Source organism: Delphinapterus leucas, chromosome 1 (genome assembly GCF_059928025.1).
Source record: "Delphinapterus leucas isolate spDelLeu-1000000601 "Yukka" chromosome 1, BTC_Dleu_Yukka2, whole genome shotgun sequence".
NCBI lineage: Eukaryota > Metazoa > Chordata > Mammalia > Artiodactyla > Monodontidae > Delphinapterus > Delphinapterus leucas.
The window spans coordinates 154974745-155000051 of record NC_143129.1 but is presented as its reverse complement, the minus strand read 5'-3'; the positions used below and the strand labels follow the sequence as shown (position 1 = coordinate 155000051).

The 25307-nt window shown below is 57.1% G+C and overlaps 1 protein-coding gene across 7 annotated transcripts in view; it reads left to right on the top strand.

Annotated features, from left to right (window-relative positions):
* Positions 1-1187: 1187 nt before the first annotated feature.
* The window catches only part of PTPRF (protein tyrosine phosphatase receptor type F), an 86705-nt gene continuing 62585 nt past the window's right edge, over positions 1188-25307 (top strand). For 2 of the 7 annotated variants that reach the window (XM_022575485.3, XM_022575484.3), the window contains exons 1-5: positions 1190-1305; positions 8342-8418; positions 15487-15622; positions 24214-24359; positions 24541-24682. In XM_022575485.3, coding sequence (XP_022431193.1) covers positions 15532-15622; positions 24214-24359; positions 24541-24682 — 379 coding nt within the window. In that variant the 5' untranslated portion in view covers positions 1190-1305; positions 8342-8418; positions 15487-15531. Of the gene's footprint in view, positions 1306-8341; positions 8419-14879; positions 15120-15486; positions 15623-24213; positions 24360-24540; positions 24683-25307 lie in introns of those variants that run through there. The other 5 variants (XM_022575483.3, XM_022575479.3, XM_022575489.3 and 2 more) reach the window with 5 other exon arrangements.

Genomic DNA, 25307 nt, shown 5'->3' with positions numbered 1-25307 from the left:
TTGGTGCCAAGGTGTGGCTCTTGGTTTGGAGCTCACCAAGTTCCTGAGTTAGGACTTGGAATAAATCTTCAGGTAAGTTATTGGTTTAGCCCAGAAATTTATAGGGTCAGCATCTGAGTTTGATATTAGGAGTCAGAAACTCAATACTGAGGTTTATATCAGGCTTGGGGGACATTATCAAGTCCTGAACTCAGGGGCCAACTCACAACGTGACTCAGGTTCACAGTTGGAATTGGTGTAGATATTGAGGTGTTGGCCAGGCTCTGGGGTTGACATCGGGTCAGAGAAGTAGAGAGTGAGTATGGGGATTGAGTGGATTTGTGTGGAGTTTCTGCAAAGCCAGTCTCATAAATCTTGGGTTCCAAGATTACCATTAGAGGTGAGTCAATGTAGGGTCTTAAATGGGCCCCCATATGGATGAGGTTTGAGGTATTTGTATTAGGGTCCTTGTCTGGTGACTCAATCCCAGTTCAGAAAGGGTGTTGGTGTTGACCTGGGATTAGGACTGCAGTATTAGAGGTTTATGTAAGGCTTGGGGTTCAGAAAAGCGTGCTGGGGTCCATAAGAAGGGAGCCATTGGACTTTAGGGTTCATACAGGGATCAGGGCTCAGCGTTGGTACTGGGGTCCATTTAAGGACCAGGGTTGGTGATGGGGTCACTATCAAGTAGAGGTGATAAAGGGGTTTAGAGTCAGAATTGGTATTTGAGGTCAATATAGGGGTTCGGATTGAAATTATTACTTGAGCCAATTTCGGGGCACATTTAGGGGTTTGGACTTACTATTGAGTTTGGGGGTGGGTCTGGTCTCAGTATCAGGTTCACATCGAGGGAATGGGGTCCTAGAGTAGTATCAGGTTCATATTTGGATTGGGAGCCTCTAACTGGATCCGGACTTCGTATGGGAGTTTGGGTCTGTCCACGCTCATTTTGGGGTTCCGGCTCGGTACTGGAGCCCGCGTCGGTTTAGGCTCGGGGTTGGGTTGAGGCCTCGTCGGGCCTACGCGTCTCAGCAGCTCTACGAGCGAGAGTGCACGAGGGGAGGGGCGGCGCCGGGGACGCGCACGGCAGGGGCAGGGGCGCGGGCGCGGGCGCGCGGCTGGAGCTGGCGCGGGAGCGACGGGAGCGGTGGCGGCGGCGGCAGAGGCGGCGGCTCCGGCTCCGGCTCCGGCTCCGGCTCCGGCTCCAGCTCGGGTGGCTGTGGCGGGAGTGGGATTCGGTGGCGGCGGCGGCGGCAGAAGAGGAGAGGGAGCAGCGGCCCCAGCGGCTTGCGGGGGACATGCGGACCGACGGCCCCTGGATAGGCGGTGAGTGACCCCCGGGCCCCCTTCCAGTCCCCTCCGCATCCGTCCTTTCCCACTCCCCCGCCCTCTCTCCGCGTCTGCCGACCGGAGCTGGGGGCGGTCCCGGGGGGCTGGGGGTGCCGATTAGGCCGGGCCGCGCCCCCACCTGCCGCGCCCGCAGCCTCGGCTAAGCCCCCCCCAAGCCCGGCGGCTCCTCCCCGCGTTACCCCGCGGCAGACGCGCCCCCCCACCCCGCCGCCGGCTGGCTAGCTCCCCGCCGCCCCTCGCCGCCTTTCCCTTCCTACTCCTTTCCCCCTCCCTCCCGCCGCACCTGAGCCGCAGCCCGCGCCCCCCCACCCAGCGCAAAGTTTCCCTTTTGCATCCGTGCTTCCCTTCCTGGGTCCCGCCTCGTCTCCCCCTACTACCAGCGCGGACGCGCTCCGGGGGCGGCCCTCGACCTCCCTCAGCCACCCCAGCTCCGGGCGGGTCCAGGCCGCGCCCCCGCCTCACAGGCGCCCCCTCCCAGCCGGCGGGGGATCCGCAGCCGCCGCGCCCCCGTCTCGCTCGCTGCTCGGGCGCACGTGCGGTCCCGGGGTGCGCGGGGCGTGAGTTTGGAATCCCCCACCCCGCGGGGTCGCCGGCGCGGGCTGGGGAGGGAGGGGCCGGGCTGGGCTGTCCCTGCCCCCACCCGGGTGCCACGACCCGAAGGCCCTGGAGCGATCTGTCCCGTGAGGACGTGTCCACTCGGACCCGCTCCGGAAAGTTCACTCAGTCGCCGCCCCGCGTCCCGTCCCGTGCTGGTGTGTGCCGCGGTCCTCATCGCTGGCCCACGATCCTGTCTCAGCTTCTTTCTCCGTTTCCCTCCGTGTGTCGGTGTCTCTCTGTGCCCTTCCACGTCTCTGTATCTCTGTCTCCCTGTGTCACGGCCTCCCAGCCTTATCCCCACCCCCCCTCCCCCGCCCCAGTAATCCCGGAGTCCCTCAGCTGGCTGCGACTCTCTCGGGGTCTCCCTGTTCTCTCTCCCTGGGTCTCTGTGTTCTTTCTCCCGGCTCTCTGTGCTCTTTGCCAGGTCTCTGTGTTCTCTCCCCGGGTCTCTCTGTGCTCTCCCCGGGTGTCTTTTCTCTCTTCCCAGGTCTCTCTGTGCTCCCTCCCCCATCCCTGGGTCTCCCTTCCCGGGTCTCTGTCGTGTCTCTCGCTGGTCTCTTGGTGTCTCTGTCTCCCACTGACTGGAGTCTCTGCCGCCCCTCTGCTGGCTGGCCTCCTCACCGTTTCTCTGGAATGCTGCCCCTCTGGTTCTTCCACCCCAGGGTGGGGGAGGGGCTAGTTTTTCTTCCGTTTTCAACACCCCCCCACCCCCAGTGCAGGGCCCCGAGTTGGAGCAGGTTGGTGGGTGGGAGCCTGGTACCTGTCTGAGCTGTGAAAAGGAAGGGAGGCTGCTGGCAGGAGGGGAGGGAGGAGGTGGTCCTCTGGATTCCCCTGGGGGCAGCGGGGCAGGCCTGGGAGGATGGACTGCTGTGTGCTGGTGATGAAGGCTCCACTTCGGCTCCTGAGCAGATGGGGGCAGGGATCCAGAGTGACCTGGTGCGGGATCTGGCCAGAGAATCCCGAGAAGTGCGTTGGGGTGTGAGGCCTGGAGAAGGATCAACGGCTGATGCTTCCAGGGGGATCCTCAATGGTGAGGGATCCCCTGAGAAGGAAGGAGATCTGCTAAGGGATCCTTTGAGAGGCATGAGGGATCCATTGGGATCCAGAGCAGGGTTCTGTCAGAAAATCTCGGGAAATTCTATGCTTGGCTCCTTATCAGCACCTGCTTCAGGAGGCAGGAAAATCCCCGTTTTTCACTGATTATATGAATGAGCCCAGGGCTTCAAGAAGGAGCAGGGGTACCTCCCCAGGCGCAGCCCTCCACATCCGCAGCCCCAGGCCCAGGCCACACACTCACAGCCCTCTCATTTCCACACTCAGCTCACCCTCCCACCCCTCACCCCCACTCCACATCCACTTGTCTCCTGAGTGCCCTCACACTTGCACGCTTGGGCCTGCATGGCAGCCAGAGCTCAGAAATCTGCTGTGCTTGCACACCCATTTACCGGTCTGTGTGCTTGCTTGTGCTCTCACTGCACCCGTCCAGGGAGGGTGCGTGCACACTTGCAGTCTCATGCATTCTTTTTTTTTTAATACGTTTATTTATTTATTTTTGGCTGCGTTGGGTCTTCGTTGCTGTGCGCGGGCTTTCTCTAGTTGTGGCGAGTGGGGGCTACTCTTTGTTGCGGTGCGTGGGCTTCTCCTTGTGGTGGCTTCTCTTGTCGTGGAGCACGGGTTCTAGGCGTGTGGGCTTCAGTAGCTGTGGCGCACGGGCTCAGTAGTTGTGGCGCACGGGCTTAGTTGCTCCACGGCATGTGGGATCGTCGCGGACCAGGGCTCAAACTCATGTCCCCTGCATTGGCAGGCAGATTCTTAACCACTGTGCCACCAGGGAATCGTGTGCACACACTTTCTCGCACATTTTTGCTCGCTCAGAGACATTTGAAATGTCTCTGTAGTTCTGTTTTCTTTTCCACTTGCTCTTCCTCTTCCCTCTTTTATTTCCTTTAACAAGGAAGTTGTTTTCATACAATTCCTTCCTCCCTCCTTCCGCCTGCAGCTCCTGGCCTCCTCTCTTGTCAACCTTGTGCGTGTAGTGAGGGTGGGTGTGGTGTCCAGGGCTTCTAGGAGAGGAGGCTGGATTTGGGTGCTGGTGAACCGGTTGGGGTGGGGGGGTGGGGCGGTTGCTGTAAGAGTAGACTCGCTACTTTTCTTGGGAATTGTTACTGATGTGTAGCAAAATGCTGGCCTTGGCTGTCTGCGCTCCCTCCACTCTTTCTCCCATCAGTCCTAACTGTAGGAGTCCAGTACTGAGGGCCCTTAGTCAGAGGGAGATGGGACCCAGACCTCTTCCTACAGAGGCTGTGACACATACTACAGCCCCTTCATTTTCCAGTTTGAGAGCTTGAGGAGATCCCTTCCTCCCTGAGTCTCAGTTTCACCCCCTGTAAAATGGGAGAGGTAATCCAACCCTGGCCAGTTCCCAAGGCTGTCGTGAGAATCTAAGGGGACTGTGTGGCAGTGTATCAGCAGCAGTGGCGGTCGCTTCCCATGTGACTGACACTGCCGTGTTCTTGGGCCAAGCTTGCAGCCAGGGCCCTGCCCTTGAGGAGCTTATGGTCCCGGAGGGAACAGATTGCATCATGGGAAGGCAGAGCAATTCAGTAACCTCTTATTGATTGCCGAGTGTGTGCCAGACTTTGGTCTAGGCACTTTCAGCCAGGCTGCCATGCTTCCTGTGGAACTAACAACTGTGTAGAAGAGGCAGCCCACCCCTTAGGAGCTGCTGAGGTTGAGCTCAGCAACAGCTCACCTAAAGCAGCCGCAATTCTGAGCTGAGGTTACAAGATTGGGGGAGTTCACCACGAGGCAGGGGAGAGTTTAGAGGTCAAGGAGAGATGAGTCTCAAAGAAGACCAAGAAAACGGGCTATCTGAATTGCGTTTTGAGGGATGAATAGGAGTTTTCCAATTGAAGAAAGGGCACTCTAGGCAGGAAAGAAAACAGTATGACTAAACACTCAGAGATCTTATCACTAGTGGCGTGTTCAGAGATACGGCAAATCACAGAGGATCTCTATTGCCCTGTTAAGTTACTGTAACTTTACTGTGAGAACACAAAAGGGAGATATCAAAGAATTAAAGCTTGAGGGTGTGCGTGTGTGTGTGTGTGTGTGTGTGTGTGTGTGTGTGTGTGTGGTGTGGAATGTGCTATGATCAGATTCATGCTTCTGGAAGAGGATTCTGTGGCTACGGGAAGTAAATGGAGACAGGATACCCAGTGAGGAGAAGGGTACAAGTAAGTCAGGTGAGAGAGAATTGTGGCTTGGTAGCATGGAGCCATTTAGAAGGCACATTTATTAGGGCAGGATGATTTATTGGATGTGGGGGTGAGGAAGAGGAAGGGGTCCAGGTTCCTGGGAGTGAGTGGGTGAGGCCTTTACTGAGCTGGGGACTTGAGGATGAGAGGTAGATTTGGGGCACAGATAATGAATGAGCTCAGGGTTGGACATGTTATTTTTGAGATGCTTGGAGCATTTGAGGGTCGGGTGGGGGACTTTTAGGAGGTGGTTGTGTGTGAGGATCTGGAGTTGGGGAGAGAGGTCTGCGCCAGAGGAAGGATGGAGAGTTATACGAGAGGGTGTAGAGCTGTGTTCAAGAGAAAACAACGTCAGTGGTGAGGAGCGCAGACTCTAGTTTCAAACCGCTGGGTTCAACTCCGCTTAATAGCAGCGTGACCTTGAGCAAGTGGCTTAACATCTCTAAATCAGTTTTCCCACTTGTCAGGTGGGTATAACAGAATTCCGTGTCTCACAGGGTTGTTGTGAGGATTGAAGTTAATGTGCAGAAGGTTCTTAGAATAGGGCCTGGCATCTAATAAGCACTGCCATCTCAGTGTTAGCAGTTGTTATTGTAATAATCCTCAAAGGGCGAGGTGCAAACCCATCCCCATCAGAATCTCAGTGGGAGCGGCTTTAAAAACTAGACATTGTTAAGGTTTGGGCACCTGCTCACCTAAAGTAGCTGCAATTCTGAGCTTGGTTAGCTGGCTCACCTAACCTAAGTGGCCAGCCCTCAGCCCTCATGTCATCGCTGGGATTGTGTGTGTTGCTCAGGTGTATTTGATCTTCAGGTGGGCTGGTGTGAGAAGACTAGAGGATGAAGCCCTGGGGAAGAGACCCCACATTGGGAGTGGGTGGAAGGGGGTTCTGAGAAGGAGCAGCTTTGGTGTGTTGGGTTCCCTGTCCCCCCTACCCACCCTGGGCCCTGGGCCCTCTAGTGGGGTGTCTGCCTCTGAGGTCCGGATGCACCCAGACTCTGTGTCCGCAACCTCCAGATCTGAGAACAATGGTTTGGGCTCCTCGGCAGTGTTTTAGCTGTTTCTGGGGACTGTTCTGGTGCAGCTACCAGGGCTGCTCTAGAGGGGCGTCCGTGCTCCTCTAGATTTCAGCTTACTCCTCGTCCCGCTGTCAGGCCAGGTTCCAGGCTTGGCAAATGACGGAGAGCCCTGCCAGGGGCCAGCTCCGGCTTGGTGCCAAGGCCTGCTTACCTGATCTTGGTCATGGCTGCCAACCTCACCCCTTATGAGGCCTTTGTGGGTGCCAAGCAGTGATTCCTAACTTGGGTCCGGTACCGGTCAGGCCGTTCCTGAGTAGATTTCTAGTTGGTCTCCTGGGCACACCCGGCAGCCCTGATTGTTGCTGTGTCTGGGGTGCTTCTGGGAGCTGCTGCTGGTGACTCTGACAGGTGGTTCTGATTGCCCTCCTGGGTTATTTGGGACACTGGTGGTTCCAGGTGCTGATCTGGCTCTTCTAGAATCCTCTTTGTGCTGTAGGGTCTTTCCAGGTGCAGGGTTCTGTGCCTGTTATGTCTGTTCCCTGACCCACCTCCAGGCCATCTGGGGCACATCCCTCTATCCAGGTGTGGCTTCTGCTCAGCTTGGGTCCAGGTGCCAAGCCCAGTGCTCCTGGTGTGGCCTCAGGCGTGGCAGGAGGGCAACTGGCTTGGGGGACCCTCCCCCTTCTCTACCTCAGACTCTGCCCCTCTGCCCCAGGGTCCCTGAGCAACGGTAGAGCTGACAGCCTCACATCTGGCCCTGTGAGGCCCCGGCAGGCGTCGCGCGGGACAAACGGGCCTTTGAGTTTGGGACACGAAAGCTGGTTTGTCTGGCCAGACCCACCCGGCAGCCTGTGTGCTGGGAGCGGGGAGGCCACAGGGAACTTTGCGGAGAAGCTGGGGGGCTGGGAGACGGAAGCCTGCGGCCATCCTGAGGCCTGGGTTGTGAGCTGTGGGGGGAGGGGTGATGGAGGCCGGGAAGGGTGTGGGCTGCAGGGTCAGCGCGGGTGGTCGTGGGTTGGCCAGGCCTGTCCTGGCCATGCTCAGGCACGAGGACCTCCCCTGTGTTGCAGACGCGGTTGGTCTCAAGCGAGGCTGGTTCCCAGGTGCCAGGTGAGAGGGTGTGGGTGTGTCCGACCCCTGCCCCCACTCAGGACGGGGCCCACGCTGGTGGGAGCTCAGTAATTGTCCTGGAAGGAAGGTGCCGGGCTCTGTCGCCCTGTGTGTGCCAGCGGAGGAGGCGTCCAGTGGCACACCTTCATTTTAAAAATTATAGAGCAGCAGAGAGGCAAAAATAAATATTGCTTCTGAAGCTTCTTTGAAGGCTGCACGGGTGGTGGCGCGGTCCTCCCAGGCTGGGCTGTTTTCTGCGAGCTCATTTGCGCGTTCATCTGCTCAGTCAGCATATCTTGATGGAGCACCTACTATGTGCCGGCTCTCTGCTGGGTGCTGGGGACACGGAGGTGAGCCGGCACGCACTGAGCTTATGGTTGTGACTCAGCGGCCACTCGGCAGTTGTGTAAATAAATAAATCATATCAATCATGTCGTGGTCACCACTCCAAGGCAAGGTCCAGGCGTGTAGTCCAGGACATCCTGGAAAATGCTGTTGGCTCTGAGATCTGAGGGGTCACTGGCTAGAAGAGGTGAGGAGTGCGGTCCAGGCAGTGGCATAGGGCCCGGGCAAGGCTGAGAGACTGCAAGAGGATGGCACATTTGAGGACCAGAAGAGGAAGTTTTCGGGCAGGCCGGCTGGCTGGCTGGCTGGTGAGAGGGAGCGTGGCCAGGTTGGGCTACAGAGGTGGGTGGCGCCGACTGCCATGCTGGAGGGTGGTGCTGAGGAGTTTGGACACAAGTTTTTCTGCTGAGGTCAGGGACTTGGTCTGTGTTGTTCACGGCTATATGCAGGGTGCCTGGCAGAAAGCCTGGCACGTGGTAGGTGCTCAGGAGTATGGAAGAAGTGAGTAAATGAAGTGAAGAGATGGGCATTTTTCTAAATGGGGCTCGTCCTGCAGGAACAGTTCCATAACCTGCTTTTTCTTCCCCCTTCGTAAACAGCAAATTTTGAACATCTTTCTGTGTCAATACCTGCTCTGCTGTAATGAAATTCTTAATGTTTCCTTATCCTTTTCTCTCTTTCCAGGAAGGAGCGGAGGCCCCAGTGCCCTGCCCTCAGTGCTGGTTGTCCAAGAGTGACGGGCGTGAGCAGTCAGAGTCCTGGTGAGTGTCCCCCAGGTTGTGGCCGGACAGGGGTGCCGAGGGCCAGGCCAAGAAGCTTGGATTTTTTTTTTTTAATTTATTTTATTTTATTTATTTATTTTTGGCTGCATTGGGTCTTCGTTGCTGTGCGCAAGCTTTTCTCTGGTTGCCGCATCTTTGCTGCGGTGCGCAGGCTTCTCATTGCAGTGGCTTCTCCTGTTGAGGAGCACGGGCTCTAGGCGTGCGAGCTTCAGTAGTTGTGCAGCGCGCAGGCTTTAGTTGTGTGGCACACAGGCTTAGTTGTTCCGTGGCATGTGGGATCTTCCCAGACCAGCGCTCGAACCCATGTCCCGTGCAGTGGCAGGCGGATTCTTAACCACTGCACCACCAGGGAAGCCCGAAGCTTGGATTTTGACTTAGGCCAGTGGAGAGCTGTGGAAGGGTTGTCACTAGTGGCGTGACATGATCCAGTGTGCGTGTGGCAGAGAGGTGATGGAGGCCTGGACCAGGAAGGCGGTGATGGAGGTGGAGAGAAGGGATTTGAGTGTTATTTAGGGAAGCCAAGTAGACAGGACATGGTGAAGGGTTGAATGTGGGGCATGAGGGAGGGAAGGTGTCGAGGATGGCTCCCGGGTTTCTGGCCAGGTGGGTGACGGAGGTGGGTGGGGAATGATATACAGCTCGTGAGCTGCTGTAGGTGTGAAATAGGCTTCCGGGTAACATTCTAGGACTTACACCAGGATCTCTATGCTTCCCATTCACCATGTTTCTGTAGAAAAGACTGTTCCGTTCAACTGTAGGTTGTGGTAGAAAGAGCAAGGTACTCACAGGATCTGGGCCCATCCTTCTTCGTCTCTTTGAGGTCCACTTCTTTCTCTCTGCTAGAAGCACAGAACGTGTGGGTTGGAGTTACAGGGAATGAGGTTGGGGAGTTAGGTTGGAGTCAGAGTGTGCTGGGCCTTGGTTGTCAGGCTAAAGACTATAGACTCTCCTGAGGGTGGTATGAAGGCGCTGAGGGTTCTTAAGCAGAGAAGCGACATCCACACATTCATTTACCTGTTGCCCATTTGCTTGTTCATTCATGAAACATTATCTGCATGTCTCCTGGGGGATAAAGAAGCAAACAGAGCTGAGGGGCTTGATCAGATATGCATTTTTGTAAGCTGAAAGGGGGCCTTTGTTTGTTTGCAGGATGGGCTGGAAGGGAGTGACCAGGGGCAGGAAGCCCACCGGAGACATGGGCGCTGATGACGTCTTCCTAACACGGCAGTGGTTGGGGTGGAGCCAGGGCAGATTCAAACGTATTGACCAGTGACATACGTGGGATGAGGAAAAGGGAGAATTTGAGGAAGCCTGGCTGGCTTGGGTGGTTGATCATGGTGGTGCTTGTCACGGAGAAGGGGACCTGGAGAAGGAGTGGGATTGGGGAGGATGCGTTCTGGTTGGGCCATCCTCTGTAAGCTCCTTGAAGACAGAGCCCATGACTGTCTTGTTCATCACCCTGCCTTCTGGCTCAGGGCCCAGTAGGGCCCACTGGACAGTTCTGCATGATGGCTGGCGAAGAGGGTTGTGGAAGAGATGGGTCTGGTCTGGGCGTGGAAGGGAAATGAGCATGTATTGGGTATCTGCTGGGGGCCGGACCCCGGGCATGGTGAGGTGAGCTATGGGGCTATGTAGAAAGTGCGGCGGGAAGGCTGTGTCACAGGTTGGAAAGGTCAGATGGGGAGGGTGGGTGTGGAGATACCTTTCACCTGGCTGTCCTCAGGTGATGAGTCTGACCTTCCTGGGAGCCCAGCCTCACCATAAAAGGTGCCTGAAATTGGAGCCCTCTGTCCTCTGGGGAGGCCACTTGCTGATGGCCTGTTGAAGGGGTAGGGGTGGGGTGTGCTGTACGGCCCAGCTCTGGAGGCAAGACTGACTTGGAGGGGGAGGGGAAGGCGCTGTGAGATCCCGAGGCCTAGGTACAGCTAATATATGTCAAGCCTACCTGGGGTATTGGGGCCCAGGGTACCCATAGGGACTGAGTTCTGGGGCAGGGACCAGGGCAGCAGGCCTCAGGTGACATGGGCAAAGGATCTTGCCGTCTGCATCAGGGTTTCTCAACCTCAGTATTGTTGACATTTTGGACCAGATAACCCTTTGTTGTAGGGCCTGGCCCGTTATTGTAGGATGTCTAGCATCATCTCTGGCTTCTTCCTACTGTGCCAGTAGCACCTACTCCCCCATCCCCGTGGGACAATCAAAAATGTCTCCAGACATCGCCTAATGTCCCATAGCAGGGCAAAATCACCCTGGGTTGAGAAGCACTGTTCTACACCACTTCTTGCTGCCTTCACTGTGCTGTACAAACCTGGGAAACTGGGGAGGGCTACGCAGGGAAGATTCACAGTGATAGGCCACGGGAGCTGAGTTCTGGTGGGTGAGTAGATGGCTGAGGCCAGGACAAGGCATTCTTTACAACAGAGAGAAGAGTGGGTGCAGAGGCCTAGACGCAGCCACGTTGGTGAACATTAACCCAAGGGAGGCTCCACTCTCCAGAGGAAGGAGGCTGGACGGCTGGTGGCTTAGGGGTTTTAGCTGTAGGAAGGTGCCTCTGCTGGCTCCCTTGGTCTTCTGTCCCCAGAGCTAAGCCTCTGCTGGAGCTTGTGCCCCACCCCCAAGACTCTGGGATGCTCTTCCTAAGCTCCTCGTCCTCTTGCAGGGGAGACCAAAGAGCTGAGGGCTGCCAGAGGGTAAGTAAGGTCCCAGCTTCGAGAGGGAGGGAGGGTGGGCAGATCCTGGCTGTGCTCACAGACTCTGGCCAACTGGCTGGAGGAGCAAAGGCAGCCTGCCGCAGCCTCCCTTCCCGGAGCTGGGGTCATGGCTGAGACTGATTTATTCCCGTCGTCATCTGGTGGTTGGTTTGGTGAGAGTTGGAAACATGTTGGTTTTCCCTTCCCAAGTGTAACAAGCCCTGTTTCCGCTTCCCCGGCCACTGCTGCAGTGCCACGTGGTGAAGTGTCCGGGACGTGACAAAAGGGTTAGCTGCCCACCGGTTAGAAGATGAACAGCTCGGGGCTCTGCCTGCTCTCCTGCTCCTCTGCCCCAAGCGCTGGCCTCTCCCCTTCGCCGGCCGCTCCTTGGGGCCCTGGATACCCCTCCTTCTGCTGATGCCCATTTTGGGGCCCCAGCCTCCTGAGAGCCAGAGTCCTGGCCTGGGGAGGAAGCAGGGAGGAGGCTGTAGGAACAGGTGGTATTTGGAGACTAATTAATATTTGTGAGTAATAACACGTGCCCAAGGGAAACAAATCAATTTGTGTTTTCATATTCATGAGGAGGCCTCAGAATGATCCCAGATGTTCTCCAGCCAGGGAACCACCCCCCGCATGTTTGGCGTCACATGGTCTCTCCTGGGGGGCCCCCCACTGAGGCTGGCAGGGGTGGTTGGGTGGGCCGCATGGCGGTGACCTAGCCTCTGTGTAACAGGCCTTTCTGTGACGTTTGTATTCGAATCCTGTGGCTTGGTGTGGGGCCTGCTCCTTCCTTTTCCCTCAGAGCAGTGATTCCCAGGCTCTTCAGTTTCACAAACCAGTACAGTTTCCAAAAGTACTTGGGGGCCAGACATGGGGTTGGCAAAATTTTTTATCTTGCCAAGTAAGGACATTATAAAAAAAACAACAACTGGTATCTGCTATCACCATCACTTCCTACAAGAAAGGACATTTTAACACCAAGGACGTAATTTCAGGATAAAGGACAGCTCTTCCCAAGAAAGGGCAGTCGGCAGCTTTACACTGATGTAGCAAGGAAAAGGGGTATATTAAAACCATTCTGAGTGTAGAAAAATGACATTTGATGATATTGTACAATATCGTTCAGTATGGAATTGTTTTCCTGCCCAAGTGTGTCAGTTGGTAGAACCGATGGTCCGCGGTGCAATTCAGAGGCGAGCGAGTGTGCAAGTGCTCAGGCCGTATTTTCATCTCGGCTGTTGAGAGCCCAGACTCACCCAGCCGTGGGCGGAAGTGGACGCTCTGCTCTTAACGCTGTTGCACTGAATTCAGAAGGTTCTCAGCTACCCCAGCAAGGCTAGCGTCGGTCCACCTCCCTGCTCCCCTCCCGCCACCTCCCCACAGGTGACCCTGAGCACTCTGGGGTGGGGGCAGGGCCAGCGTCTAGACGGAGGCCAGACCCAGGAGCCAGGACTCCTCCTATGCGGGGCCCTGGAGCTGGGAGTGGCCTGCGCCGCCTGACACTGGGGCAGGCTGTGTGCCCAGAGTCTGGGGCGGAGGCAGCTTGCTCACACCAGGAGCTGGTGAGGGAGAGGCCCTGGCCCGGACAGCTCTGTGGTTGCCTGAGTAGTTCCCTGAGAACGTGTCCATGTCTGTGTGTCCCCGCGTCTCCCCGTCTCTCTGGGTGTCCTCGTGTCCGTGGACCACCGGGAAGAGCTCTCTGGGAGGGAATGACATTGTTTTCAACTTCTTCACCTCTGTCTGTCCTACTTTCTGCATCTGAACAGCATCCTAGGCACTCCAGACCCAGATACACAGGAGGACCCTGGGGTCCCCAAGTCACGGCCACTTGTTTTTGTTACAGTGGGGGTGGGGCTACCAGAGGCAAGCCCAGTTTCTCTGACACCCGTGGGCAGAATCTCATCCAAGAGTGTACCACATGATGTCTGCTCTGGAATTAACACCCCCTTGATGGCTGTACTGGGGACTGACACCCCATGATGTGTATAACAGGGTTATTCCTCTATGATAACGTACCCCTATAACGTCCATCGGGCAGCTGCACCCCCATGATGTCTGTCTACACTCACATGATGTCTGGACAGGACTGCTACGCTTCCGTGATGCCTCTCCCTGGGAGTTGCACTGCCATGATTACTGTACCAAGGCAGCTACAGGGGATTACGCCTCAGTGACCATTGTACTGGGGAGTTTCACCCCATGATGACTGTGCTGTGCAGTTGTACCTCCCTAATGTCTCTTCTCTGTAGCTTCATCCCCTTTACATCCATACCAGGGAGCTATGTCCCCCATGGTGTGTGTTCCTGAGGGTTATGCCCCCATGTTGTCTGCACTGGGAGGAGGGTTCACACCCTTACTGCTTGTACCTGGGAGTGAAACCTCTGTGAATACTGTATTGTTGCACCCTATGATGTCTGTACTAGTCCCCTCTGCCTCTGTCCTTTGGTGTAACACACCGCTGATATGTGTACCAGGAGCTGCAGGATGGTTGTATCAAGGGGCCATACCCCCATGACACCCTGGCCAGGCAGTTCACCACCTGATGTCTGCTGGGAAGTTGAATTCTATTGTTGGTCGCACTGCTGCACGACAGTGCCATGATGACAAAGCCCAGACAGACAGGGCCTTAGTGATGCATGTCCTCCATCCCAAGTTGGCCGTATGGGGCATGGTGCTGGGGACTTCCTCTCTCCTGGTCTCGCCACACTGAGCGGAAGCCCAGGCATGGTGTAACTAGGGCTGGATGCCCACCATGCTGCTTCAGTGTGCTTGCTTTTGTTGCTTAGCCTGTCTCAGACTTTCGGTGAGATCTTGGGACAAGGGACATCTCCCACCCTTTCCCCTTTGTGTTCAGCCCCTACCTCACTTCACAGTTGTACCTGCTTTGTCCCAGCACCTTTGCTCACCTCCTGCCCTCTGATCTTATGACCTTCGACTGTCCCAGTTGAGACGGGTCTAATTTCCAGGGAGGAGCAGAGCCATCTTTGAGGCCAGCCTCTTCCTGTTCACCAGCCCTGTCACCTCCTTGCAAATATTCTTACCGTTGTGGGTTAGCTGGCACCTGGGTCTGATCCCCACCCTCCCACCAGAACCCGTAGGCACCACTGTGGGGCCCCCAGGTGTGTTTACCGTCACTCACTCCCCTTCTGCGCCCTGTTGTGTCTCCAGAGCATTAATGAGGGGCTTTGTGCACCAGCCCCTGGCCCAGAGCAAGGTGTAAGCAGAGCTGGTGGGCACTGGCACAGATCCCCAGAAGCCCCCTGAAAGGGAGCCATGGGAGAGAGACCCTTGGGAGCTCGCCACCGGGGCTGGAGAGTGATAGCAGTGTATGTGTACCGTCTGGTGTGGCCATGCTGAGGGCTCCACATTGGTGCTGGGCGGAGTGGGCGGCAGGGGCACACCTGGCTGAGGAGCCCTGTAAGCAAAGGCCTGGGGGCATTCAGGCCATCCTGAATGGTCTTCCCCATGCCCAGGTTCCTGGCTCAGCCCGGATGGCAGTTGTGAGCAAGGGCACCCTACCCCTTGATATGTTCTGGGCCACTGGGGCAAGGGCCGAGGAGGTGTGAGGTCGACTCTTAGGGTCCAGCACCCCCAGTCCTGGCCACTAGGGCCTCCCTGTGGTTTCCCTAGTGGCCAGGGCTGGGAAGGTGCCATGGGAATTGGGTAGGATGAGGGTAACCAGGCGGGGCGGGTGTAACTTGTCCAGAACATGTCCTGGCCAGCCCGGACGGGTTGTGGCTTTGGCTCCAAGCCTCTGATACCTGGATCTTGTCTGCCACGACCAAGGCTGTGCTCTGAGGCTTGTGCCCAGCCTGTGGGCTCTGCTGGGGAGAGGAGGGGCAACAGGAGACCCCAGGGACTCTGGAGTCCCTGGCCTCTGTGGGTCTGCTGACTACTCCGTCTCGGTCTTGCTTTGTTTGGTCTCTGTCTCCACCTGTGTGTCTCTGTGTCTCTCGGACCCTGTTTCCCTGTCCCAGTTCTCTTACGGAGGCAAGTTGGAAATTCTAGGTCTGCAATGGAACATCCCTATACATCCTCTGGTCTCAGTAGTCCCTGCCTCCTACTCGGGTTTAGAGAATGACCTGGGGGCCTCTTGTACTCTCTCCCTACAGTGTGACTGGTGGGTTATCCTTGGAGTCACTAGGGGATCGATAAGGAGCCTGGGTTTTCACAGGGGTCGGAAGGTCTGGGTGGTCATCGCACAGTCCAAGGGGTGGGTATCTGTTGAACTAGGCTCTGGGTGGTCAACGACGATGAGTGGCGGTCTTGGTGGTGAGTGGGGGCCAGGAGGTGGCATGTGGGCAATAAGATATTGGTGGGTACCAGCTAATTGGCTCTGCCCTTCTCTCTGTCACAGGTTGACTGTCCTGGACTGTAGCTGGCTGCGGTGCTGGAGCCCTGGATGGCCCCTGAGCCAGCCTCAGGGAGGACGATGGTGCCCCTCGTGCCCGCACTCGTGATGCTTGGTTTGGTGGCGGGTGCCCATGGCGACAGTAAGTCTGACCTCTCAAGGCATGGGATCTCGCAGATGGAAAGGTGCATTCCTCCCAGCAGGACTCTGGAAGTGGGGATGAGGCCAGCCACTAGGAGAGACAGGATGGCTAGATACACCTCCAGACCTTCTGTCCTAGAGAGACCCCCCCACTTGGGGACCGCCCCCCTCCAAGTAATACTCCAGGCCCGTTCTTCCTTGGAGCATCCTGTGGAATCCCGCATGTCTCTTAAGGTGCTCCAGGGTGGGGGGTGTCTGAGTGTGACCCTGTTTATGGGGTGGAGGTGAGACATGTCCAGGATTCGTGTGGTCATTAGTGATGTGCTCAGGCGTGTACTGTGTCCACCGCTGTGGACCTGTGCAGAAGGCACAGTGTGGGCCATGTCAGTGTTGGTGTGGGAATGGGGGGCTGCACACAGGAACATGTATGGACATGTGAGTGGGATGCCAGAGGTGTCCACAGGTCCAGGGAAAGATGGGAAGGCGAGCCACCATAGCCCTTCCCCTGGGCCAGACCTGTGTGTAGACACTGAGCACTTCCTTCCCCTCCCCACTTCAAGGCAGAGGGGCATCCCCCTCCCCCAGCCCTCAGCCCTGAGAATGGGGGAAGATTGCACTTGGCCACAGGAAGCTGGGCTCCAGCGCCCCTCTCTGTGTATGGGGGGAGATGGGATTGTCCCCTGCCCAGATCCAACTACGAACTTTGGTCCCTTTCCTGCCGCCCTTCCCCCTGCCTGGCACTACTAGACTGGCCGCAGCCCGCCCCGTTGCCATGGTTACCACTGCTTGGTTACCGGTGGGAGGCGGGGCACAGGGCAGATTTAGCCAATCTGCACACTGAGGGGGAGGGTCGAGGTCGGAGCCAAGGTCCCTGGGGAACAGAGCTGTTCCCATCCTGTCCGGAGCCCAGAGGTGGCAAAGGGCCAACCTGGGGGTCAGCGCAGGGGTCAGCAGGCCATAGGGTTCCCCCACCCCGCTCTCCCTGTGTCTGGGAGCAGAGCTCTCTTCTTGCCCCACCCAAACCCTTTCTCCTAATGGCTCATTAATTATTCAGGACCAGATCCTGGAGGAGGTGGGACTGGAGCGCCCCGCCCTTTGTCCTCCAGGTTGGGTGGGGCCAGTAGAGCAAGGAGAAGGAGAGGGCATTCCTCCTGGGGCGCAGGGTGAGGGGTAATGGGAGCCTTGAGGTGCGGGTGATGAGAGGGCTGGGCTAGCAGGAACAGGGAAGATTAGGGGGTGCGGGTGATCTCCAGCTCGGTTGGGGCTGCTGGGAGAGAGCTTGAGCCTGCAGGGCCCCGCTGGGGTAGAAGTCACTGGGTAGGTGACAATGGCACGGAGGCGAAGGCTTGTGAGAGCCAGCCCTTGGACACTGAAGTCCTGGCCTTGCTCCCGCACCCTCACTCTGGACGCTCTTAGGCCCTTCAAATGGGAGCTTGAGAGCAGAGGGAGGACCACCCGGCTGGGCTTTTGGAGACAATACATCCTGGGAGCATAACTGTCTTCCCTCCTACTCAGACCTAACATGCTGGAACCTGTACCCTCACCCTCATCCTCCCAGACATACCCGTCTTTCTGTGTTCTCTCTCCTGGTGAATGGCTTTCCCACCCACCCAGCCACCCAAGTCAGAAACCTGGGCCTCCTCCCAGCCTCCTCGCTCTCTCATACCCACATCTAATCCATCACCAAGTGCCGCTGTTTCTTCCTTCTGAATATCTTTGGAATGCATCCACCTCTGTCTCTGCTGCCCTCACCCAAGCCATGCTCGGCTCTTGCCGGGGCTTTTGCAGCAGCAGCCTCCTAGTGGCTTCCCTGTCTCCAGTCTCTGTCCTCACCATCCAGTCCCTGTTCCATGGTAGGAGTCATGTTGCAAAATGAAAGCCTGATCATGTCGCCCCTCATTTTAAAATCCCTCGCTCTCTTCCCCTGTTGCCTTTAGGATCAAGCCTTGGGGTCCAGGCCCTGCATCTTTAAGCCTCTGCCAACCTCATCCTTCACCTGCCCCACCCCACGCCCCCGCCGTGCTGACTTCTCGGTTGCTCCCGTGCTCCCAGGCCTCTGTTCCTTCTGTTTCCTCTGATAGGAACCCTCTTCCCCATCCCCTTCACCTGATGAGTTCCCACTCACCTGGAGCCATCACCTCCTCTAGGAGCCTGGGTCATGTGCTGCTCCCCTGGGCACCTGTGACTGCTTCAGCTCTGTCTGTCCCATTGGACTGTGAGTCCTGAGGGGTCAGACCATTGTTCAGTTCAGGGCCTGGAGTGTGGTAGATGAGTGAGTGTAGGGGTGGAGTCAGGCCTGAACCCCTAGTAGGACTCAGGGGGCAGGGCGGAACAATTTTTAGAGCAGAGGCCAAGAGCCTCCGTGCTGGTCCCTTAAGGACCAAAGACCAGGGTCTTGAAGGTAGGAACCAGCTGGAGATGCCGAACTAGGTGAGTTGGGCTCTGCTCCCAGGCAGAGAGCCACGGGAGAGGGGCATGGGCTGGGGGCTGTGATGACCTGACCCCAGGAGCACTGCACATACGTTTGGATCTGTCCCCCGCGTCATGGCCAGGCTTGGGCTGGGCCTGCGAGACTGCTAGCTGGGGCGAGTAGTCAACGTGGACAGAGCTGCTGCAAAAGGTAGGGCAGGCGCCCCAGAGAATTGACGACTGGAGCAGTGGAGCGCAGAGCGGACAAATGTGTTTCTATAGGCCTCTTAACGAGACAAATGAATGGGGGCCCTGGCCTCTGAGGGGAGTGCAGGGAAGGGGGGGCAGAGAAGCAGCTGCCAAGGGTTAGCCCAGAGGCCCCGGCGTCAATGCCGAGTCAGCTCTGATGGGGACCTGGGCACGTGGGGCTCGGCGGCTCCCCCAGCTGGGGCTCGTGGCTTCTCACAAGGGAGGCTCGTGGGGCCAGAGGTGGTCCTGAGCAGGAAGAGGTTTCTGCTGATCCGCTGTGTGCATGTCAGGTGCTCCGTGGGAAGAATCCACACAGGCCTGCCTTCGGAGCCCGCAGTGTGGGTTACTACAGCGTCCACTGTGCTGGGGTGGTGCTGACACAGAGGTAGTGACATAAGCATCGTTGCGGAGGGAGGTGTAGGGGGCTTCCTAGAAAACAGGAGCCCTGAAGGTTGAGTGGGCATCTGCTAATGGGGGCCATTGCCTGATGAGATGAGATTAGGGGGAAGAAGCAGGAACGGGCCTGGGCTTCTCCCTGGAGCGCATGGGAGAACCATGATGAGGACCATCTCCCTTTTGTCCCCACACAGCTTAGCACAGTCCAGTTACTTGGAATCACAGGAGCCCAGAGCAGGATGCCTGATGGCTAGGAATGTAGGTAGGGGCAGAGGCCTAAGTAGCTGAGGATGTATCTGTCGTATCACCGCCCCCACCCAGCCTGGGGAGCTGGAACATGGCAGGGCGCTGCACGCAGTTCTGCGGTGCCCTCCTCCTCATCCTTGGGGAGGCAGGACCTGGTGGCCCAGCTAGACTCTGCCCTCCATGGAACTTCCGGCAGGTTGCTTTCTCTCTCAGGGCCTGTTTTCCTATTGCACAATGAGGATAATCACTTCTACCTGGAAAGGTTAACTGAGGTCACATGTTCAAGGCACCTGGCACTTAGTATGTGCTCCCTCCAACCTAGGCCATGACCTGGGGCTCCCAGTGTGTCCCCTGGGAAACCAGGGTTGTCTCTGAGTGGGCTTCCCTCCCGGGGATGCCAGGAGTGGTCACAGGAGCCAGCATTAATGAGTCCCCAGCTCATCAGACTGTTCAGGGCCTGGGAAACCCGCCTCCCTCCCCTGCCTCACCACCCCTTGCTGCTGCGTGTATGTGCGCTCTGCAGGGAAGGCGCAAAATAGGTGGCTCCGCTTGGCTGGACCCTGGGAGGTGTGGGGGGCCCCCCACCCCAACCCCCGCCCAGGCCAGCCCACTTGTTTCCTTTCTTAGGCCACTCCCTCCCACTTTGCATAGGCTCAGCTACCTGTGCGAGTCCAGGGCATGCCCCTGGGGGCTGCTGCCCAAAGACCTGTGCAGCCCACGACCTCCGTGTGCTAGGGGAGGGGAGGTGGGCCCACATCCTGGTGGGGCAAAAAGCCCCTCCGGACATGTGGTCTTCAGAAGTTCTGTTCAGACCCTCCCCGAACACTAGCTCTGGGTCTGTACTGGGCGAATGGTCAAGTCACCTGATTTTGTCTGCCTGCCTGGGGACCTGACTGGTCACTGTGGCCCACGGGCTGCGGGACGCAGAGCAGGCTCCCACAGGCTTGAGAGTAGGGTGCACAAGAGGGGCAGGGCACGCACGAAGGCAAGGGGGTACCCACAGACCTGGGTGGGTGATGCAGCCACGGGGCCTGAGCTGTGTCCTGCACGGTGCTTGGCCTGTGGCAGGTGCTGTTTTTTTTTTTCTTTGAAAAAGTCAAGAAAGCCTGGAGAAGTTAGCAGGAGTGAGTGTGGGGAAGGGAGCGGGGAGACAAATGTCAGCACAGGGTTTGTGCTCCCCAAAAGTCCGCCTGGTGAAGAGAGGCGAGGGCTTGGCAGGGCTGTGGGAAGAGAGATGCCCACCCGTGGGGGTGAGTGGGCTGAGGGAAATGAGGGGCTGGTCTTTTGGAGGGGAGCCCCTGCCCCGGGCCCGCGTGCTGCCAGTCTTGCCAGAGCCTGGTGGGTGGGTGGGCTGGGCAGGGCTCTGGCCCCTCTCCAGCCTCTGGGGCAGGTGGTGGGGTCCACCTCCTTGATGGCCCCAGGCCTTGGCGCCATCCAGCCTCTCCTGTACTCAGGCCTTCCCCTTCCTCTCTCTCTCCCTCCCCGCCCCCCCCCATACCTGGCTGCCTCCCCAGCTTCTGGTTCTTTGTTTGGCGTGGAGGCCCTGCCCCCAGGCACACTCACCCAGCCATTCTGGTTCAGCAGGTTCCAGCCTCTGGTTTCTGCAGCTGACACGTTGAGGCAGGAGTTTCACCCAGGGCTTCTCTCCCCAGCGGGCAGCAGGGCCTCCCCAGTGTGGTGTGTGAGGGGCCGAGGTCTCCATCCTCTGCAGGCCTTCCTTTGTGGTCAGGTCACCTTCACTTGCCCGCCCCACCCCCCTGTACCAGGAATGGGGTCGGGCGCTGGGACGGGGGAGAAGCAAGGCAGGCGTGGTATCTGCCCTACTCAGGGTTATTGTTCTCTGTCGGGAAGCAGCCATGAATTAAATACTCCTCCAAAGTGTGGAGAAAGTAATAACCTCACACGTGTACATAACAAACCATGAGCAGTGCTGTGAGAGGCGGCGGGAGTCTCCAGAGAGCCTAAAACCCAGAACTGAGCTGGTGGAGGTGGGGGCCACAGCAGGGGGACCAAGGAAGGTTTTCTGAGGAAATGATGTTTAAATTGAGATCAGAAAGGTGAATAGGAGGTAGTGGGTAAAGAGGTAGTCTAAGAGGTTTGTGGCAGAAGGAACGGCTTATGCAAAGGCCCTGAGGCGCAGCGGGCATTGTTTATCCAGTGGACGAGACCTGGCAGGGCTCCAGGTCTGAACTCCATCATGACGGGAGTTTAAATCTTGGGATTTAAATCTTGGGAGGCCTTTGGAGGGTTTTGATCAGGGAAGAGGCTGCTGCTTCACTCTGGCTGCTGAATAGAGACTAGGGACGCAGCTGGTTAGGTTGGTGGAGTGTCCAGTCGAGAGAGGGTGATGGCAGTGCAGAAGGAGAGCAGGGAGCTGCTGTCTGGAGGTGTGGGGGAGGGGCGTGCAGTGTGCAGGGGGGTGGGCAGGAGACTCTTCCCCACCCCCAAGTCGGGCAGGGCCGTCCTATCTGAGAGGATCTCACTGAGAGGACAGGCTCTGCAGACAACTGCAGACTGGGAGAGTCCGGAACCCCCTTCAGAGGGCAGTCGGGGCAAGGGTGAGGCAAACTGAGGCTTCCTGAACCTTTGTGATGTCCCCATACCCCTCGGGTCCCCGGCAGGTTTGTGCGTTTCCCCAATAAGGCTGCCCTCACCCCCTCTGGGTATTCCAAGAGCAGTCAGGTAGGTCCCCGCGTCTCCTTCCTCCAGGGGGGCCCTGGGTGCTGTAAGGTGTGCTTAGGATTTGGACTCCTGGATCAAACCCTAGCTCTCCTCCAGATCAGTCTGTGATTTGTCTGTTGTTTAACCTTCTGGGCCTCCATTTCCCCATCTGTAAAACGGGGGTGATAATACTACTGGTGCTGAGGGTGATGGCTGCCCACAGGCAAGGTCCACCACGTGTCCAGCCTGTGCAAGCAGCCTGCAGACATCATCACATTTCGTCTGCACAGATCCCTATCACTAGCACCATTTTGCGGATGAGGCTCAGAGATGGTGAGTGACTTTCTTAATAATTACATAAAACCTCCAGAGCCCACTGGACCCTGGGCTGCTGGGTAAGATGGGCCCCTCCCTGCTCCCTGCAAGGCTGAGCCCTCCCAGCTCTCTGTACCTGCAGCTGTCACTCCCGACCCTGGTGGTCCCCCAGACCCTTCCCTCTGCCCCATCTGCTGTCCCTCTTCTCTCCACTGGATCAGCACCTTCTCCCTCTGCTGGCTCCTTCCCATCAGCATTAAATAAATAAATAAATATTATCTTTCACATTTTAGGAAAAAGAGAAACAAGACTAGGAATTTCCTTGGTGGTCCAGTGACAAAGAATCCACCTTGCACTGCAGTGGACGCGGGTTCTATCCCTGGTCAGGGAACTAAGATTCCCACATGCCGTGGGGCAGCTACGCCCCTGTGACACAGTTACAGAGCTCGCGTGCCCTGGAGCCTGTGCGCCACAACTAGTGAGAGAAAACCCGCACGCCACAACCAGACAGAAGCCCCCACACACCACAACGAAGATCCCGCACGCCTCAACAAAGATCCCGTGTGCCGCAACTAAGACCCAACACAGCCAAAAATAAATTAAATAAATAATAAATAAATCTTAAAAAAAAAAAAAAGAAACAAGAATGTAAAAACCTCCCTTCAACCCGTCCTCCAGGTGCCATCTTCTCTTTATCTTCCCCATCACAGCCAATCTTCTTCTTCTTTTTTTTTTTTTTTTTTGACCGTGTTGGGTCTTTGTTGCTGTGTGGACTTTCTCTAGTTGCGGGCGAGCAGGGGCTACTCTTCATTGCAGTGCGCAATGGGCTTCTCATTGCAGTGGCTTCTCTTGTGGAGCACAGGCTCTAGGTGCACAGGCTCAGTAGTTGTGGCGCACGGGCTTAGTTGCTCCGCAGCATGTGGGGATCTTCCCGGACCAGGGATCGAATCTGTGTCCCCCTGCATTGGTAGGTGGGTTCTTAACCACTGCACCACCAGGGAAGTCCCCAGTCTTCTTTAAGTAGTCACTTTACTCTGCTTTCCACTTTTTCACCTCTTGCTCCTTGACCTTCTTTGGTCTGGCTTTGGCCCCTGCCACCCCACTGACTCTGCTCTTGACAAGGCCCCCAACTATATCAATGTGAACTGTTTCTGGCAGGTGTCTTGGAGTCATATAGGCTTGAATTCAAATCTCAGATGTGCCGCTAATTGGATGTGTGACCTTGGGCTAGTGACTCGACCTCTCTGTGCCTCTAAACTGGGGATAACAATGGTGAAGGACTAAATGAGATAAAGTACCTGGTGCAGAGTGGGATTATCATCATCGAACAAACATGTTTTTGTTCCAGAGACCAGACCAGGCCTGGGCTCATCGGCACCGAGCAGGTGGTCTGAAATGTCATTTCTCATGGTATCAGCCTTCCTGGAGCTGTTCATTGGTCTGATTAATAGGAAATGGATCCGCTATCAGGATTAGCAAGGCATTTCTACATCTCAGTGAAGGCCGGGTTTCCAGGGTCTTGTGACCCTGGGTGGTGGGATTCCAGGTTGGCCCTGGTGTGTGTATCAAGGTGACATGGGTGGGCATGGCAGTACAGTGTCCAAGCCCCCTCCCTTCTCCCCCTCCCCCTGCCTCTCTGTGGACACTCTGGGGAGACGTCCAGGCCATCGGAAGGCGATTACCCAGCCAGTGGGAGCCGGGTGGGGAGGGCAGATTTACAGGACAGCGTTCACCTAGGAAGACATCCAGAGATACTTAGGAGGTGGAATGTGTAGGCCTTCAGGACTGATGGTGTGTGGGGGCCGGGGAGAGGTGGAGTCACGGTTTCTGGCTTGAGCCTTGCGGTGGATGGAGGTACCATCACCCTGGTGGAGAGCAGTTGGGGAGGGACGCGTCCAGGGGAGATGCTAGGGCTGCTCCCAGCAGCTCTCAGCATGCCTTTTTCCTAGAGCTTGGAATTGATGGGGGGATGGGAGACAGAAGAGTGTAGCAGTTAACGTATGGACTCCAGACTCAGTCGCCGGGTTCAAATCTTGGCTCTGCCACTAACCAGCTGGCATGTCAGGCAAATCCCTTAACCTCTGAGTGTCTTGACTTCCTTCTCTATAAGCACAGATGAGTGTAGCACCCAGCTCATGTGCTCACAGCTCTTTGAAGAGTGCCTGGCGCAAGAGAAGCACTGCATAAGGGTTAGGCGTCGCTACTGTTATTTCCTCTATAGATCTTTCTTGCCCCCCACCCCATGCCTGCCCCCTGTGGTAGAGGCCATGTCGGCGGTGACTGTGCCATGATGACTTGGTGTCTCTATCTCTCCAGGCAAACCTGTCTTCATTAAGGTCCCTGAGGACCAGACTGGGCTGTCAGGAGGGGTGGCCTCCTTCGTGTGCCAAGCCACAGGGGAACCCAAGCCGCGCATCACATGGATGAAGAAGGGGAAGAAAGTCAGCTCCCAGCGCTTCGAGGTACAGTCTCGGGTGGGAAGGGGCAGGCAGGGCTCCAGGTCTGCTTATTCTGGGGTCTGGTCCTACCTCACCTGCTCTTGGTCTCCCTCCTTGGGGGCCTTTTGGCAGTGAGAGGATGGCTGACCCTGAGCAGGCTTCTGTGTCCTGAGCAGGCTGTGACCACGTGTCTGTCCTGCGGCAGGTAATTGAGTTTGACGACGGGGCAGGGTCCGTGCTGCGAATCCAGCCATTGCGGGTGCAGCGAGATGAAGCCATCTATGAGTGCACGGCCACCAACAGTCTGGGAGAGATCAACACTAGTGCCAAGCTCTCAGTGCTCGAAGGTACGTGCTGGGGAGGGATGGGGCCTGGTGGGTGTGGAGACTGATGCAGGGATGAGCCAGCCAGCCAGGCCCGTCCCCACCGTGGGCTGGGGTGTTTTTATGGAAAGGAAAACTACTGGCCATCCTGGGGTCAGCAAAGGTCAGTGGTGGGCAGGGACGGTCACTGGATTTTTGGCTTGTGCCAAAGCCCGCTGTGTGCCTCGTGTCTTTGTGTTCTGCAGAGCCGGGATGTTGCTCGGTGGGTCTGGGGACTGACTTGAGGTGTGGGGCTGCAGCTACATATCGCTTGGGGTACATGACTCGTGGCAGTGGATGTGATTTTCATGTGGAACCTGGCAGTAGGCTTCAGAGAGGTGTGTTCCCAGTCACTGTTAGGAGCAAGGGCCCTAGGCTGGAGGCTGGGGCTCTGTAGGTGGACTTGAATGACTTCTCTCACTCCGAGGCTCCTCCATTCATTCACAAACACTCCCTAGTGCTGCCTTGTGTCCTGCGAGTTATCTGACCCGGGTCCTGCCCTTGAGACTTCAGTCCCCGGTCCTGCCCTTGAGACTTCAGTCTCCAATGAGTCCTGCGGGTGTGGCCCAGGGGACTGGGGGCAGGGTGCAGCGTAGAAGGGAGCTGTGGT